Raw genomic sequence first — 17,506 nt, 5'->3', positions numbered from 1 at the left:
AATTTAACTGTAAGTAACATTGGTGTAAGTCCTCCCTGACATAGTATGAGTATCTGAAAATATTTGATACCTCCACCATTTTTATTGTTTCCATCCACTATACATAGCAGAGGTATGTTTGTTAATCTAACCTCAAAATAGAAAACTTCCTGAGATCTCCTGATCCATATGACCTGGACCTCAGCTTAGATTATAGATGCTTAGAAATCCTAGAATGTCATGTTTCTCAGAAGGGTAGTAATTGGAGAATTCTTCCCTTTTGAAAGAGCATCCAGAGTCCATACCCTGCCAGAAACACTGTTAGAATCTGCTTTGGGATAAACATGACCATACACAAAAGGTGTAGTGAGATATGAAACAAAAATAATCACCTTTATTTATTAGAGAGATACATCCATAAAGTATGTGCATATGTATTTGTATATGTATGCATGTATGTATGTATGTATGTATGTATGTATGTATGTATGTATGCATGTATCTATATCCAGAACATATTGATGCCCAATAAAGGTCAACTATGAGTTGTTTTGGTTCTAAAGGGATTTTTGTCTCTTTGGGCTGCATACCTAAAATATAAATGAAGAACAAATGTGAAACAGCTTGTCATCTATCCTGCACAACAATTTTAAAGGAGATATCATCTTTTATAACTTGATGTGTAGAAACTCCAGATCAGTTGCCATAACACCTAGTGTCAAAAAGGAGTAAATTCTTGTCCAGTATTATCATGCTAATGCTGACATACAGTGTATTTTCCAAAGATTGCCATTATCCATCCTTTTCTCATCCCATAAATATATAGTTACAATGTATCTATAGCATCTCAGTTGTCCATATTAATGATTACTGGTAATAATAATTATAGATAATAGATTAAATAAGTACACAGGTAGAAGAAAGATAGGTAAATAATAGGTAGATAGAGACAGACCAGCCAATGGACAGATGGATGAATGGATGGATAGATGATAGGTGTTTATATATGACACCAAGGAAAAGATATAGAAGACAGAGACAGAGCTATGGTTGTTTAAAGGTTTTGCAACACCAATATAAGGTAGCTCTCATATATCCTTAAGTCAGAAGATGAATATCAGATAATAAAAGAGAAAATCCAAAATTTGTGGTATCCTTGATCCTCTTCATTTCACTCATGAAACAACCAGACTTATTATAAAGGATATCTGACATCACTGACTGCTTCTTAGATAACTTATGCATATAATTTCATCTAATTTTTTAATGATTTTAGCATCTTTTAAAAATTACACAATGAAAGTCTCAAGCTAAGAAAATATTAATCTTCCTCACAGAGTCCTAGAACTAGTATCATGGTCCAAGGTCTATCTAGGTTTATAATTCTTTAACTTAACATCTATTTTCTCTCAGCTATAACAACAAAAGCATGTAGAAGACAGAAAAACATATAGTGTGCTTTATATGTGGTAAATTCCAGAATTACTAAAACCAGATGGACAATAATAAAAGATTGGAGGTCTAGGCATCAGAACTACTGGGATCTTGTTCCAGGCTCCATTTATCAGTTCTGTAGCCCTGACAACTGATCTCTAAATCCCAATGGCTTATTCAGTCCATGATTCTAGGTTAAATTGTAGTAAAACATGAAGTGAGGATTGTTATGACTTGGTTAATATAGTCCATCTTAGAAGCCAAATTTAGGATTAGTATTTTAAAAAGTCACATGTCAGTATTGAAAATGATCTAAGGGGAAATCATAGAGTCATAAGTACAAGGAGAAATGGGCATATGCAAATGATGAATCTCAGGAGGAATAGAAAGGATTTAATCAACAGTGCATCAAAAGTGGAAGAGAAGAAAATCACATCTGAGCCGAATGTATACACACCTCTTTCTTGACATTACATTACATGCTAGACAGCACAGATGGCTGCTGTTTCTTCCTGTTCAATTTGGATTATGAGTAATCTAGAAATTATGTCCAGATACGAGAGGATGTGCATAGGCTTTCCTAAGGGACTTAAGCATCTGAAGATTTGAGTATCTCAAACAAGTCCTGGAAACATTCCCCCACAGGTACAATGAATTAATAAACTGTGATTCCAGTGACAATCTGTTGAGCATTTGAACTTTAATCCCTCTTGTTCTATAAATAACATCATTTTGTACATAATTAGCACATTTTTAGTGGAGTATTTGTGCATGTTCTTAGTCTGATAAAGAGAAAGATAGATAAAGATAAAGATGATGAAGATAAAGATAAAGAACTCAAATGTAACCCTAGCTTGATACTTCACATGACCACCTCTGCTCCTGCCTCATAGTGGCAAAGCCTTCAGGCTATAATAGACAATACCTTATTAAGGAATACTTTTTCATTTCATTTGTTGTTGGCTATGACACATCAAGTAGTCTATTGTAATGATTCATGCATTTAAAAACTTCCTATCTGAAATGATTTGGAACCCACCACAGAGTGAATGAGCCCTAAGTATATTATCATTTCATTTTATTAAAACATTGTTAATAACAAATTAATAAATTAATTTAAATAAATAATAGATGAACTAAATAATGAATTAAAATATAATTTAATATATCTAATGTGATTAATTATAATTTGATATAATTTAATATAATTATAACATAATTTAAGTAAACAAATCACTGGACAGATACTGTATAGTTAATACTATAAACTTAAAACATACTTAAATAGCTAGAGGAAAGATAGTCACAAAGACAGAAAGATTGGAAGTTGCCCGAGGCCAAGGACAGTGGAGGTAAGAGTCAGAGTTACAATAGGGACCTATTTGTGAGTCAGCACAGGGAATTACTTGGTTTTGTGTATGAATGTATTTATGTCATAGAGCTACTCACATAAAATGGTTGAGGTACTAAATTTGGCTTTATTCTAGCACATTAAAATAATCTATGAAAGCTATCCAATACATATGATACATTTGCTCATTCTCCTTGTTTTTTAGATGTTAGGATTCTGTATGTGTGTTGTTGGGAGGCTCCATTTCATGTTTCATACCTGTGAAACTCTAATGCACCAAATCTTTATTTCCTTCCAGAAGAATCCGATCTATAGTACTAGGTTTACTGTGAGTTCACAGTGTGAGGAGAGTAATGGTTTCTTGTGCTGGTCCTTGAGAACCACAGACCAGAGAGAGCTGTTTGTAGCCTTTAAATCTGTGGCAGCAAAAATGTCAAGAATATGCATGATTTCTTCCCAGTAGGGACCAGAAATAAAGTAGTCCTCTGTGGAAGCTCAAAGACAATTGCAATTGTTCCTTAATTGAGTCCTTCCAAATGCAAATGCAGCTTATGAAGACTTTAGGATATGCCCCGCCTCAGATAGCATCAAACTATGAACATCACTAGCATCTTCTCTCACCTGAGCTTCCCCAATAGTGCCTATGCTTCTTTCTTTACCCACCTTACTTCTGTTTTCCAAGCAATGAATGATGATAAAGTTCATGTCAGATTCCTTTCTTTTCTATCTAAAACTCTCTGGCAGGTTTACATTTACCTGGGGGCCAGGGGGAATACAAAATGATAGGTGCACCTTATAAGCCACTGCAGAATTTCATCTATGAAGTTAAATTCTACAAGAGAAACAAACACACCAGTTTATATTTTTAATTAATTTTAAACTCCACTGAATTTTAAACTTCGCTTAATCTTTGAACCTGCTTGTAAATTGAACCCTTTAAACAATATAACTTCAAAGCCCAGAAAATTAGGCTTTGATGTAATTTGATGATAGAATGCTTGTCTTAATTATACAAGATCCTGGGCTCAATTCCCAACATCACACACAAAACAAAAATACATAACTACAACAAAAGCCACCAAATCTTGTTTGCAGCTATTGTTGAATATCTCTGTGCATCTTTTTCTTACAACCACACTCCAAATATCTTCTGAGGGTGGACTTTTTCTCTGCTTGATATTTTTCTCCATCTTTGCTCATACTGACTTGTTCTGAACTTATTTTCTGTAATGGGCTCCACAGCCAGGCAGTCCAGGTTACATTTCCTGCTACAGGAGGCATTGTCAAAGAAATTTTATTTCCATCTATTATAAAATGATTGACTGTGTATTCCTTAGAAATACCTAAAAATTCAAAGAATACTGTCACTATGTTCCTTTCTTGAGGGATCTACTAGAAAGCAAAATTCAGACAACCAAACTGACCAAAGTCCTGGAATGATTGCTCAAAATGTCACAGCTATGCAGCTCCAGTTTCGGGTAATAGCATCATAGAAGAGAAAGACAGGTCACTGTGTGCTTCTTCTAATGAAAGTGAGCATCACCTGCTGAAGCTCAAGTTTGGATCTGTGACAAACTACTTGTTGGAAGAAAACACTAAGGGTAGATATAATAAATGCACTAGGAGAATGGAACCATCAAACTCAAGACAATGAAATGCATGCAAGAAATAAGAGATGGAAGGGGAACCACAGTTTAAAAGAGACTATATATGTATTATGTATATACGTATATACATGTAATATATACATAATATATATACATATGTATGTATATATACATACATATATGCATAAAGTAATCACTAGTGTGGGCCTTGTGTGGCAAACTGTTAAGAATTGCAATAATTAGGAAAAGATGCCTCCTGACTATTTAATCATTGAAGAATCTCTCATTGTTCATTTGTGATGATAGTATTGGTTTTAAAATTGCTTTTTAATAAAAGTTCTGTTTACTTGGAGGGGAAGATTGGTTAATAAGTACCTGTGGTACAAACATAATGACCTTAGTTTGAATCCCCAGGACTCATGTAAAAAAATATACCAAGACATGGTGGCATACACATGTAATCCAAGAGGGAGCAATGATAGAGGATATCTGACATTATTCACTGAATCCTTGCTAAAGTGGCAAGCTTCAGGTTCAGTGAGAACCCTGTTTTTAAAAAGTAAAGTTGAGAATGGCACACTCTTCATCAACCTCTTGGCTACACATGTGAACCTATGCCTTCATTCTCACAGGCAACACACACATTCACACATGGATACATACACACATGCACACACATCACAAATAAGTATACATTTGAAAAGTACCAGCAACATGTCAATGATTAGCCAATCTTTATGACAGCTTAGTGGATTGATTAGCCAAATTATCTTTTGTTGTATATGTCTAAGCATTTTAAATAATGCAGAAGTTTGACAAAGACATGAGGGAGTTTGTAAGTACATAACTGTTAGAGTCCCAGACTTGTCCTGTGTGCTGGGAGAAAGCCATCTTGTGTCCACATTTGGGTACACACAGGTCTAACAAGAAAGGATTGAGGTAAATTAAAGAGAAAATCCCTTCCACACCCTATGTTCACAAAATTCCAACTCATACATCTTCATATTGCAATTCAATGGGGTGCCTGAAAAGGGCGCTTCTGAAGCTTATGGTCTCCCAAACTGAGCAAGCAAGACTGTGGGTTCTTGTAAAGACACTTCCCTTTGAGCTTTAACAGTGACCAAGTTCCTTGTTTTGTGTGCATGCTTACATGTATGACAGGAAAATGACTTTGGAGTTTGAATTTCAAGTTGTCAACTCATCTCTACCTTGTGTCTATGTCTTCTTTCAGGTATTTGCATACAATATACTTAGGTATCCGGAGCCGGCAGAGTGGGGAGACTGGCAGGTGGCGCTTTTACTGGAAGATGGTATATGAGTATGCAGATGTGAGCATGCTGCATTTGCTAGCCACCTTTCTGGAAAGTGCTCCACAATTGGTCCTGCAGCTCTGCATTATTGTACAGACTCACAGCTTACAGGCCCTCCAAGGTAAGGGCTTGCCATTTGGTCTCTGAATTAGGAGAGAGATTGGCTACTTATGTCACATTCCAAAAATGCATGGTGTCCTTCTTAGCCATTTTAAGCCTCTTGTATGTCTGCTGGTTTGGACATGATTTGGAAATTATATTTTCTCTACCATTGCCTGTCATGGATAACTAATAGAAAGACCATCCCCTTTGCCCTCCAGATGTCATGTTAGCAGGGAAAAATGTAATTTATGATTTTGTACTTGCTCCTTATGATCATAGAGGTAAAGTCTTATGGTTACTTGGTAGAATAATTTACAAAAGTTACAAAGACAACAATAACAATTATTTTCTGTCATATATACATGTCATTGCCTTTGACATTAAGAAATATAAAGAAATATAAAAAAATGTTAGAGGCTACCTTGATAATTGTTTTTAAAACTCATGTGGAAAATATTGTAAATATATAGCAATATGTATAGTTCTGTACTATAGATTTCATGGCAGGTATATAATTATTTGGTTAATATTTTGTGGTTTTGCTTGGTCATGTGGCCAGAAAGACCGTTGGATTTATAATAAGCTGCATGGGTATTTATTTAGGTGCTCAGATCTATCCTCGAACAAGGCATGAAGAGGATAAATGGCTACTGTAGATAGACAGGTGAATAAGTTGGTATAAGTTTGATGGGTAAGGGACAAATCTAATTGGTGTGTTTTTTGACATGTTTGTCAATCCTGTTATCAGATAGACAATGCCTCGTGAATAGCACAGTACAATATGAATGCTATTTTCTCCTCTGTAGAGCTGTTTGAGCTCTTCTGAGTTATACATAATATTACCATGCTCTCTCTTGCTCCAGATAGAGACTTGATCTGAATGATGTTTGGAATTTCCAATATCTCTGTAGCTGTTATGGGAAGATTATGTCAAATTGGGCTAGATGCTCTCATTTAGAGATAGAGGCCAGGGTAAATATGACATGAAAAGAAATATAAAATGTGCTATAGAGATGAAAATACCAACTCTGCTTTATCAGTTTATTCTGAGCCAACTGTAAATGATTATGATTTGGAAACAGAAACACTGTTATAAATGCATGTTACACCTGGGAAAGTTCACTATTTTTTTATTTACTTATAATTGTTAATTGATTTTTTTTCTCTGAACAGAAACAAATGTAGCACAGACTTCCCTCAAATTTACTGTATAGTAGCCAGAGGCTGGACTTGAATTCTTTATCTTCCTGCCTCCACACCCCAGGTGTGAAATTACAGACATCTGACATCATGCCCAGCTTCATAGGAACTTTTACAGTCACAGAAAAGGAAATAAGTGAACTAGAATATATAAAACACATAGTAAGGTCATCAGACAGGTGAACTATAGATAGGCAGGGTATTTGAATGTTGTCCTTGTCATATTCTCAGTTGCATGGTTGGTAGAGGATTAGTGTGTAAGCTTAGGAAACTTTCCAAAAGCTGAGAGGTGCCATGTCTGCTACAGAAGTGAGGCATATGCTACAAAGGACAGCCTACGTTAAATTGTGTCCCTTTTCTACAGTCAAGTTCTGTTCAGTCAAGGTTGAACTCGTTTCATATCCTTAAAGAATATAGCTGCTTTGGAAGATTTCATTTAGCTCACAGAGCCCTAGTATCAAGTGGCCCCTAGTTAAGAGATGCCTGGCCCAACCCTGATGTTACACTAGAAAGCATTGTTTCTAGAAGCTTTACAGAAATACACTAAAACCATGACATCCATTTTCTGTTGGCCATTTTCTCTTGGAGCATAGGGTCTGCCCTGCATACATGGTTGCAGTGTATGCACCCAGTACCACTCCACTGGAGAAGACTGGTTGTCACTTTCTAGAAGGTATCAATTGAAAATAGCTTCTTGGTAAGGAGTTGAATGTTATAACCAATTTCTCTTCTCAATGCTAATTTTTTTCTGTTTTTCTTGGTTTTGATTTGTATTCTTCTTCTTATTTTTCAAAAGAGAGAGGGAGAGTGGGAGAGAGAGAATGGATTTAGGTGGGTAAGAATATAGGAAAGATCCAAGAGAAATGAGGGAGGGGAAAGAATATGGTCAAAATATATTATATTAATTAAATAAAAAAGAGTAACAAAAACATCTATAGGGTATGATTCTCAAGTGCCATAAAATAAGCTGGAAGAAAAAGAAGGTGGCCCTTCAAACAGAAACAGCAGAGAAAGGCATAAAGAAAAAAGGGATGCCACAGAAACTATCCATGGGTGGCTGGTCAGTGAAACATGATGGGGTTAGACGGTGACCCAGAATGCAGAGTTCTGCACAGTAAAACACTGGGCAAGTTACCTGATGGTTTAGACCATCTTGAACTGTGTATTGTTACTTAATTCCAGTAGTTTGGGTATAAAGGTAAGGGGTTTAGTAGTTCAAAGTCAGCTCCAGCTACATGGTGAGTTTGAGCCAGACTGGACTACATGAATTCTCACCTCAGTAGAGTATAAAACCAATATAAATAAATAAAAATCCTAGACAATCTTCATGTCTCTGAGAACTCTAACATCTCCTCTTCTAAATAAATGTCTAAAGGAGATAGCTACAGGTAAATGCTTAGTATTCTGTGAGTACAGATGTAAATGAAATCAAAGCTAATCCAAACTAAAATACCCTCCAAAAATGCAGTGTGCATCTTCAGGGCAACCTAGTAACTCTTTAGTATAGTTAAACAAGTAGTTTTCTTCTTGTTCCTGCCTCCTGAGTGCTGAGATTCAGGTGTGAGCAAAACCAACAACCAGGAACACTCAAGAAGATAGATGATCAAGGGTTGCACCCTATTGTGACCCCAATGTACTCAGCATACAGAGGAGGAAAGCCAAGAGAGGCCAAGAAAACATTACCTCTTGTTTGAGAACATTGTATAGAATCACAAACACACACACACACACACACACACACACACCACATACAACACATATGCTCACCCACATACATACATAAAGGGAAAGGCAATTCCTAGTATACTGATTGGTTTGGTTTTAGTGTTCTGAAGTCAGGGTCTCATGCTACAGGCCCAAAGGATCTTCAACCCATGTTTGTCTAAAGTACAAAAAAAAAAAAGTTACAAGTATATACTACCCAATGCTTAGTCTTTCTTGGATTATTTATCCTAAACAAAATTTAGGTTTCTTTGAATTGAACCTCTTCATTGACACAGTTTCTGTCCCCTGTATCTACCAAGACATCTACATTTATGTCAGACATACTCTAGGCTTAGAAGTTGGACCTCAGCATTGGCCAAAGAAAGCTTACTACCAAGTTTCAGAGTATTGCAAGAACACCAGGACCTGTGCCATATTCCTAGGTGATCAATGGGCACAGTGACCAAAAATTATCAGTAGAATCAGGCAAGTCATTGAATTGCAAGAAAACACATGAGGTTGATTTTATGATTGCTGACTTTCAGCAAAGGAAGGGGCTAGGATGTTGTTACAAGACAAAGGAGTGAAAATTTGTGAATCAAATGAGTGGTTACTACAATGCTTCCAGTGGCCAGAGACCAGCTCGGGGACTACTCACTGGCTCCTTGCTGTAAAAAGAAATCTATTATCAGGAGGCACTTCTGCTCCCAGATCATCTCTTACAAAGAGCCAGCTGATGAATGAAATTGCTATGGGTTATAAGAACAGAGCATTTTTTTACTCTGGAGGAAAAGAATAAAGTAAATTCAATAAAAGAGCTTAGTTTGACATGTATTCATACATCTTTAGTGATGAAATTCTTGGGCTTTGAATGTAAAAGCAGGGTCAGGTACTCCTTTAATGCAAATAACTCGAGGAAACCCCATGGGGTATTTTCAAATATCCCTCAATTAAAATCTTATGACATTGTTATTTAGCAGGCTGCTGAGACTCACCCTAAATCTGGAAGACATTCCATGTGACTATGATTAAAATTATTATAATGTAAAAGTAAAATTGTTTTTCTGCCTCAATTTTAACCAACTACCCTCTGAAGGACACACGTAGAAACAAAAAGAAAATCAAACAAGAAGAGTGACATTTTAAAAAACCAAGGTTAGAAAAGGAGTTCTCCTTGTGGAAGTGGGTTATGCCTAAAATCTGTTAACTGTGAAATTCTTTCTCTCTCTCTCCTCACTTCTTGGGTCATTGAGTCAGGGCTGCCTCATTGTATTGGAGGCTGGCAGGCTTAGGGGAGAGCTGGTGGATATAATCGTCCTTCAGTTCCTCCCGGTCCAGGAAGAGAGCCTGCTCTTCTGAGACTATGAATGAGGTCAGAACTGCACTGTAATCTTCAACAGCCAGTACTTCCCATCCACACTGTCAGCTGAGCTCTGTTAACATGGTGCTACCTACATGCTCCTACATGCTCCTTTCTGGAGGTGCAACATTCTGAGCTCTGCTCTGTTTTGTGCAAGAAGCATGCAAGGAGTCCAGCTATAAAAGACAAGATACTCAGTGTGTTCTGGGCTTCCAGTTGCCAGAGCATCCTCAAATCAGTCTCATATCCCAGAAAGAGAGGGAGAGAAGAACTCAGTCCAGTACAAAGAGAATGGGGACTGATAGGCAGAGATCGAGTGTATACTCTACTTCCCTTGGCAAACCAGTTCCACCCTGACATATGCCCTAATAACCAGCCTAACACTTCTCATCCATCCTCCTCCTCCTTTTCCCTTCTCCCTTCTCCCTGTGGTTATCACAGAGATCCTTAGAGACTGCTGGACCTACAAACATACTCCACACTTCTGTTGGCATTCCATGAAACTTCAATTCTTGAGCAAGTTTCAAGGTCTTTGTATCACAAGATTTTCTTCAGTAGTCATTGCCTTCTCTTCCTATTTACACAGAGAATGTCTTAATTTTCTTCTCTCCTCAGAGCCTATGAACAGGCACTAGCATCTCTTCAGACATTAATTAATTTTTCCTATACCTTAGCCTGTTACATTGATGCTTATACTCTAGAACACAGTACAGTTTCCTTAGCTGGGACTGCTGCCCATTCCAGTTTCTGTGGCCCAGTTTGTATTTCCTCACAGTACCCTGAACAAGTATCAGCCAATATCCTTAGGCAGCTCTCTCATCATGGCTAATCCTCTATTTGCTTGTGTGTACTGAAGGACAAAAGTGGTACCTAATTCAGAAGACTGGAAATTAAGTGAGCCGGTGAAGGTAAAGCACTTAGCAGGAACAATCTGCACAGAATGCAGAGCTTCCTGGATTGTGTATATCCTTTATCTAATCAAAATATTTGCTAAAATAAAAGTTCTGAGTGAGTGGCTCTTAGGTGGAGTCTGATGTTTTAGAAACAAGAAAATAACAGCATGTGAAAGTAGATAGAATAGTTCAAATTTTAGATGTAAATTGATGGGTCTGTACTGAGAAGAAAGCACAAGAAAGTTTGTAAAGAAAGAATGAATGGCTACCACTTGTTGGGCCTGAAGGGGAAGAAAACAGCTTTGGGTCGGAGAGTGCCTGAACTTGATGAAAGGGAAGGCTGATAACAATGAAAACAGCCAGGATTTAAATATTCATTCTGACATACCAAGAGAAAATGAGTTGGAAGTCCTAAAGATCTGAGGAAGATTAGGACTTAGGACATGTGACCAAGAACTCAGGAATTTTGTTTTCATCTTAATAGTGAAAGCAAAAGTCAAAGGTTAGTAGTGGTCAAGCCTGTGCCCACATGGCCTATCCAAGAGCCAGTGAAAGGCCGGGCTCTATAGAGGTTCTCTGATGTGGTACTTTGAGTTTTGTGGTGGTGATTTAGTGATTGTAGGGAGCCCTCATACACATGGATTCACATCTGTTGATTCAATTAACAAAAAAATGCAAGAGAAAGGTCTTGGACCTTACATGTATTTGGTCAAGGATGGTCTACTATATGTTTTCTTGTCATTACGTTGTAAGTATAATAATTTGCAGAGCATCTACATTGTATAAGGTATCATAAGCAATACACAGATGGTTTGACTTACATAAAAAGACATAAACTCCATTTTACTTTAGATGTAAAACTACGATTTGACATATGTAGGAAGTCCCGGGTTCAATATTTTGAGTACACAAAGGGACCATGAACTCAATTTAGTTTGTTTAGAGCTAGTCTTGCAGAATGACAGAGAAGACATTGACTCATAACAGACTGTTGTCTACAGACCTTCCTTAGCAGAAGAGAATTGCTCAGTGTCAGGATACCTGTTTCCAAAGATGTGCTCCATAAAGCAACTCTAGGACTGCTGTGTGGGACCACAGTGTACTATATAATGTTCAGCATGACTATCCCTATGACACAGCCAATCATGAATACAGTGCAGCACTTGGTTATAGCTGGGTACACACCTAGTTACATACTGAAGCCTCATTCAAAAGCCATGTTCCTCTTAAGAGCTGTAAAGTTTATGAAAATGAAACCAGGATTTACTAGGTTGGGCCAGTGTCAGTCTACCAACCCAGATATTCCAATGTTTTCCAGTTGGTTTTAATTGTTCATTTTAACTTCCCACTTTGTTTGCCATGGTTGGAAAGATCGCATTCTATCTTTTAAGTGTATTTAGTTGTAATGTGCCAAATGAGTTACTGACTTCTGTGTTTTGGATATAAAGAGTCTCCTAAGGCCCATGATGCTGTTGAAAGATGGCAGAATATTTGAGAGGAGACTTAGCAGAAGCTTAGACATGGAAGGTGTGCCTTTGAAAGGAGTAATGAGCCTCTAGCCCTTCCTCTCCCTCTGTCCCCAGATGATGTGTCAAGCATCTTCCACCATGTGTTACTGCCTCCAGGAATTTCCTTAACACACCCAAACCACCTCAACCAGTAACCATGGACCAAAACTTCCAAGATTGGAGGCCAAAAGAAATCTTACTCATTATAGCCTGATACTTTGTTAGTGATGAAGCCAATACAAAACTAGTTCTGTCTCCAATCCACATGCTCAGGGAAGCTTTGCTAAACAAAAGCCAGTAACTAATACCAGCCTTTACTCACATTCACTCATATTCCAAATGTCCTTGTATGCATTTGGAGTTGTATGCATCCTTTTTCACCTGCAGATTCTCCTGGGTACTTTGTGACAAGAAAAGAGGAGGGGCTGTGGTGTGCCCCAGTCAACAGAGTACTTGACTAGCATATAGAAGCCCTGGATTCCATCCCTGACAATGAAAAAAACAGGATTACTTTCTTGGGAGGTAAAGGAAGAAGAATCAGAAGTTTGAAGTCATCCTTATAATAGGAAATTTGAAGCTACCACTGTGTGCTATATCAACGTGGAAGACCTAGGACCAGAAAGTTCTTTCAAAGAATATTTTTATTCCTGTCTCAGATTATGTAAGACTATTGGGGAGTCAGCAACTAAGGGGTTTCCTCAAACATCCAGAAAAAGGCTGTTACCAGTAACAAGCTAAGAAATCTCTGCATTATGAAAGTCACCTCCTTTGTCAGAGCTGAAGAGCCTCAAGACCTAAATCTTAGGCTTTTGAGTTGATCTACACTCTATTTAAGCTGATGGAGACAAAGCTAACCACATTCCTATGACCTCCTCAGAGAAGAACCCCTCTCCTTCGCCACTCCTGCCTCCCAGCACTTATCACTATCTTCTGAAACTGCCAGGTTTCATGTCTGTATTTTTGCAGAAGAAATAAAGCATAGGACAGAGTGCCAGGCTGGGCACAGACTGTCTCCCAAATCCCTTTAGACCTATCTGCTTTGCAGTTTCTATTTTAGTTAGTTCATTAACACATTTATTGAATGTCTATTATGTGTGTAATGGTGTGTGAAGTACTTTGCCAAATCTGCCTAAGAACTTCATGTTGTGATAAAATTTTATAACGTAGCATTACAAACTACATAACAAAGCATACTTAGAAACACATAATGTGTGTGTGTGTGTGTGTGTGCGTGTGTGTAGTATAAAACTTGGTGTTTTATAGCATGCATTAATTATACATAATAATATATTGCTTGTGTATGTGTGTGTGTGTAAAACTTGGTGTTTCGTTAGAATGCATTAATTATACATAATAATACATTTTGTAATGACATTTTCATAGATATATATAGTTTCAATCAGATTATAGTCATTATAGTTACTCCATTATCTTCTCTTCCACTATCACTTACCCCTTCCCTCTTCTTAACCAGTCCCTTCTACTGTGATCTGTACCTACCTACCTATCTATCTTCTATCTATCTATCTATCTGTCTATCTATCTATCTATCTTCTATCTATCTATCTATCTGTCTGTCTGTCTGTCTGTCTGTCTGTCTATCTATCTATCTATCTTCTATCTATCTATCTATCTTCTATCTATCTATCTATCTATCTATCTATCTATCTATCTATTTCTCCATCTCTCCCTTGTTTTCTCCATTTTTTCTTTCTTTCTCTCTTTCTTCCTTTCTTTCTTCTTCCTTTCACTCACTGAGTTGAGATAGGGTTGCTTTCATGAATGTGGGTGAAGGATTGCTTACAGGGAGACATACAAATAGTTAAAACCCTGAAGAAAATGTCTCCTCCATCAACCACTAACTGCCAATAGTTTGCTTATCTCTTCATAAAGTTTATGTTTGAAGGGTTCTTAGTTCATTTTCAAACAGTTTCAACATATTCTGGACAACAATTTAAATGGAATCATTTGATATATATATATGTGCATATATATATATATATGTTTAATTAAATCTCCTTTACATATCATATTCAACCACAGATCCACAATCTCCATGGATATGCAGTTCGGTAACTGTAACTGAGACAATTAGAATTCACAATGGGTTTTCCTGCCTGTATTGTTCCACCTCACACTGGTATTACTCAAAGGGCTAAACATGTTACTTCTAGTCCACCAGCAGAGTTCTCCTTAGGTTAAGCTGAACACTCAATCAGAGGCAACTTTAACTCTTGAAACTGTTTATTTTAATGTTCTTTGTATTTTAAACTTAAGCTTATGTTGTGTAGTTTGGCTAAATGAACTTAACTAAAAACAATAAACTGATAGATGAAGGATGAGTGAGCAAACAGAATTTTGACAGCTTTGGGAAGGTTGGGTAGGATTAAGGTAGAGTAAGGAGTTCCTTATTTTAGATGCCTGGGTGGAGCATCTGTCTTCACTAACATGCAGTAGATGGAAACACTGGGCCCTGACTCTGCCCTACATCAGCATGCTGTGTCCCGCCTGCCTTTCCCTGCACAGCATTTAAAAGGAGCAATCTGCAAAGCCACAGTCAGGGGCCCACTCTAGCTCTCGCTATGGTACCTAAGGTAGCTTGGTACTGGGCTTTTCCTTTTGCGGTGATATGTTAATTGGAGGACATTACCTTCCAGAAAAGAAGAGCATATCAGATATTTCAAAATGAAGACATCAAATCAGGCAATCATATATACAAGTGCTGGAAGAAAAGATGAGAAACAGCTGCTCATGAAACGAGATGAATGCCTAGAGGCAGATGTGCCTGTTTCAGGGCTGGGGTCAAGATGGTTCTCAGATTAATAAAAAAGGGCACACATAGACAAGATCTAGATGACCAAGAGGACCAGGCTTCAATGCAGCTGGGACTTCATGAAGCAAGCCAGACAGTGCAGGAACAGGGCATATGTGAAAAAGAAAGAAATACAGCAAGTCTGCTTTTTCAGATTTCAATTGGTTTTATTGGTAATCTTTGAAAACAGAAACATGGTATGTTAGCTCTGACATGTTAGAGTGTTGCATATAATCACAAGGGCAACTTACACGAATAGCCAGAGAAAAGCAAGTGACATAGAGAAAATGGAAGGGAGATACAGATGCTCCAACTAGTTCCATTTTATGTCTTAAGAAGGAAAGGAAAGGAAAGGAAAGGAAAGGAAAGGAAAGGAAAGGAAAGGAAAGGAAAGGAAAGGAAAGGAAAGGAAAGGAAAGCTGCCTGGTTGGAACAGTGAGCTGCTTGTGATAACTTGACATTCAGGTACTTGTTGCAAGAGGAGGATATGGTGACCTAACACATCTATTTATGTTAAACACAAAGAAACCTTTCACAGTCCAAATATGCACCTGTTATATTCTTGCTGCCCAGATGTAACTGCTTTGTCAAGCTGTGGGATGACTGGTAGCTGGGGTGACAAGAGCTGAAGATTAGAGGCTAGAGCTCTGAAGGTCTTGATCACAGAATTCTAGTTTGAGCTGGCAGCCGGAATAAAGAACTGCTCACCACCCACCTTCTGCTCACCCACAAGGGCCATCTATTAACAGAACTCAACAGACACCATGTCCAGGAGTCCTGGAAAATGTAGTCCACAGAGCCTCCATTGGCCTCATTTTGTCTGCATCCCTGCTTCCGGCTTAGAGGCTTCACAACCAAGTCCATCAATACAATTTTAGAGGGAAAATTTCCCTGACAAGAATTGTAATGAGGCACAAGGTATAACTTCTCAGTGGCTGATTAGACACTTGGTATGTCTCTCCTTAAGAATACATCCAGAGATCTCAAGTGACCACACAGCATTATCTAGCAATCCTAACGTACCTTCTGTTGAAATTCGTGTTCTGCTTCTGTGATAACTGTTTCCTACTTTCTGTGACCTCACACTTCTAATGACCAACTTCCATCACTCTAAACAGATGTACTCATTCCTCACTCTGGTGACAAAGCATAGGTAATAAAAGTCAAGCTCCTTGTTTCCTACTATATCTACCCACCACTTCCGCTGAGTGGGCTAAGTATATGGTCTGTGAGACTAGGTCTATGCCTCCTCCACTTCCTCCTCTTCACTGGATTCCAGCTCCTCTGTCTGTTCGTATTTTACTGAGTAAGTCTCTCTCTCTCCTTCTCTCTCTCTCTCTCTCTCTCTCTCTCTCTCTCTCTCTCTCTCTCTCTCTCTCTCTCTCCTCTCTCTGTCTGTCTTTCTCTGTCTCTGTCTCCCTCCTTCTCTCCCTCCCTCCCTCCTTCTCACTCCCCCTCTCCTTTTCCTTCTTACTTCCTTTTGTCACTCATTTAGAAAAAAAGACAGGATCATTTTCATCAACATACAAATATACAGACTATGATAGTATTCATCTTTACTAAGAGAAAAGTAGGCCCATATCACTTATCACTTAGAATCATGTTAATTTCTTGCTTTTTTCAAAACAAGCAAACAAAAAACACAAATAAACAAAAATCCCTCCTTAGAAGCCCTTTCTGTATACCCTGTCAATTTTTCTTCCCTTCTCATCCTCGGTTTTGCCCAATATTTTTAAGCATTATAACACATAAGCAATATATGCATAATACATGTATACAGTCAAGCATATTATCCAAAAAGACATGCAACTGTAAGCAACTATTATCAAGGTGGAAAGAATATGAACAATACCAAAGAAAATCTGCTCTTACCTCACCTGATTTGATGGCCCCTTTTATAAGTAGGATCATTATTCTAAAGAAATATTTTCATATTTTTATAATTATATGCATATATATATACACATACACATATACATATATATATATGTTTGTACATACAATTGTGTACATTTGGACTCCATCATTTAAAAATATTTTCTTGAGCTATAATTGTATGTAATCATACATAGCCTATTCATTTTTACTACCCTAAATTGATTTACTATAAGAATTAGCCTCAATTTATTTATGTATTCAATAGTTTTTGAAGTGTTTCTTAACTTCAGAAGTATTATAATCCCAAAAGATACTGCAACATGTAAGAAGGACACATGCTCCACCATGTTCATAGCAGCCTTATTTAT

General features: G+C 37.5%; 1 protein-coding gene across 1 annotated transcript in view; it reads left to right on the top strand.

Moving 5' to 3' along the window:
- Xkr4 (XK related 4) overlaps window positions 1-17,506 on the top strand; it is a 410,235-nt gene that overhangs the window by 243,298 nt on the left and 149,431 nt on the right. The window contains exon 2 of the mRNA XM_031366737.1: window positions 5,603-5,802. Coding sequence (XP_031222597.1) covers window positions 5,603-5,802 — 200 coding nt within the window. The remainder of the gene's footprint in view (window positions 1-5,602; window positions 5,803-17,506) is intronic.

Source organism: Mastomys coucha, unplaced genomic scaffold, assembly GCF_008632895.1.
Source record: "Mastomys coucha isolate ucsf_1 unplaced genomic scaffold, UCSF_Mcou_1 pScaffold14, whole genome shotgun sequence".
NCBI lineage: Eukaryota > Metazoa > Chordata > Mammalia > Rodentia > Muridae > Mastomys > Mastomys coucha.
The sequence above is the reverse complement of the archived record's forward strand: the minus strand, read 5'-3'. Positions and strand labels throughout refer to the sequence as shown.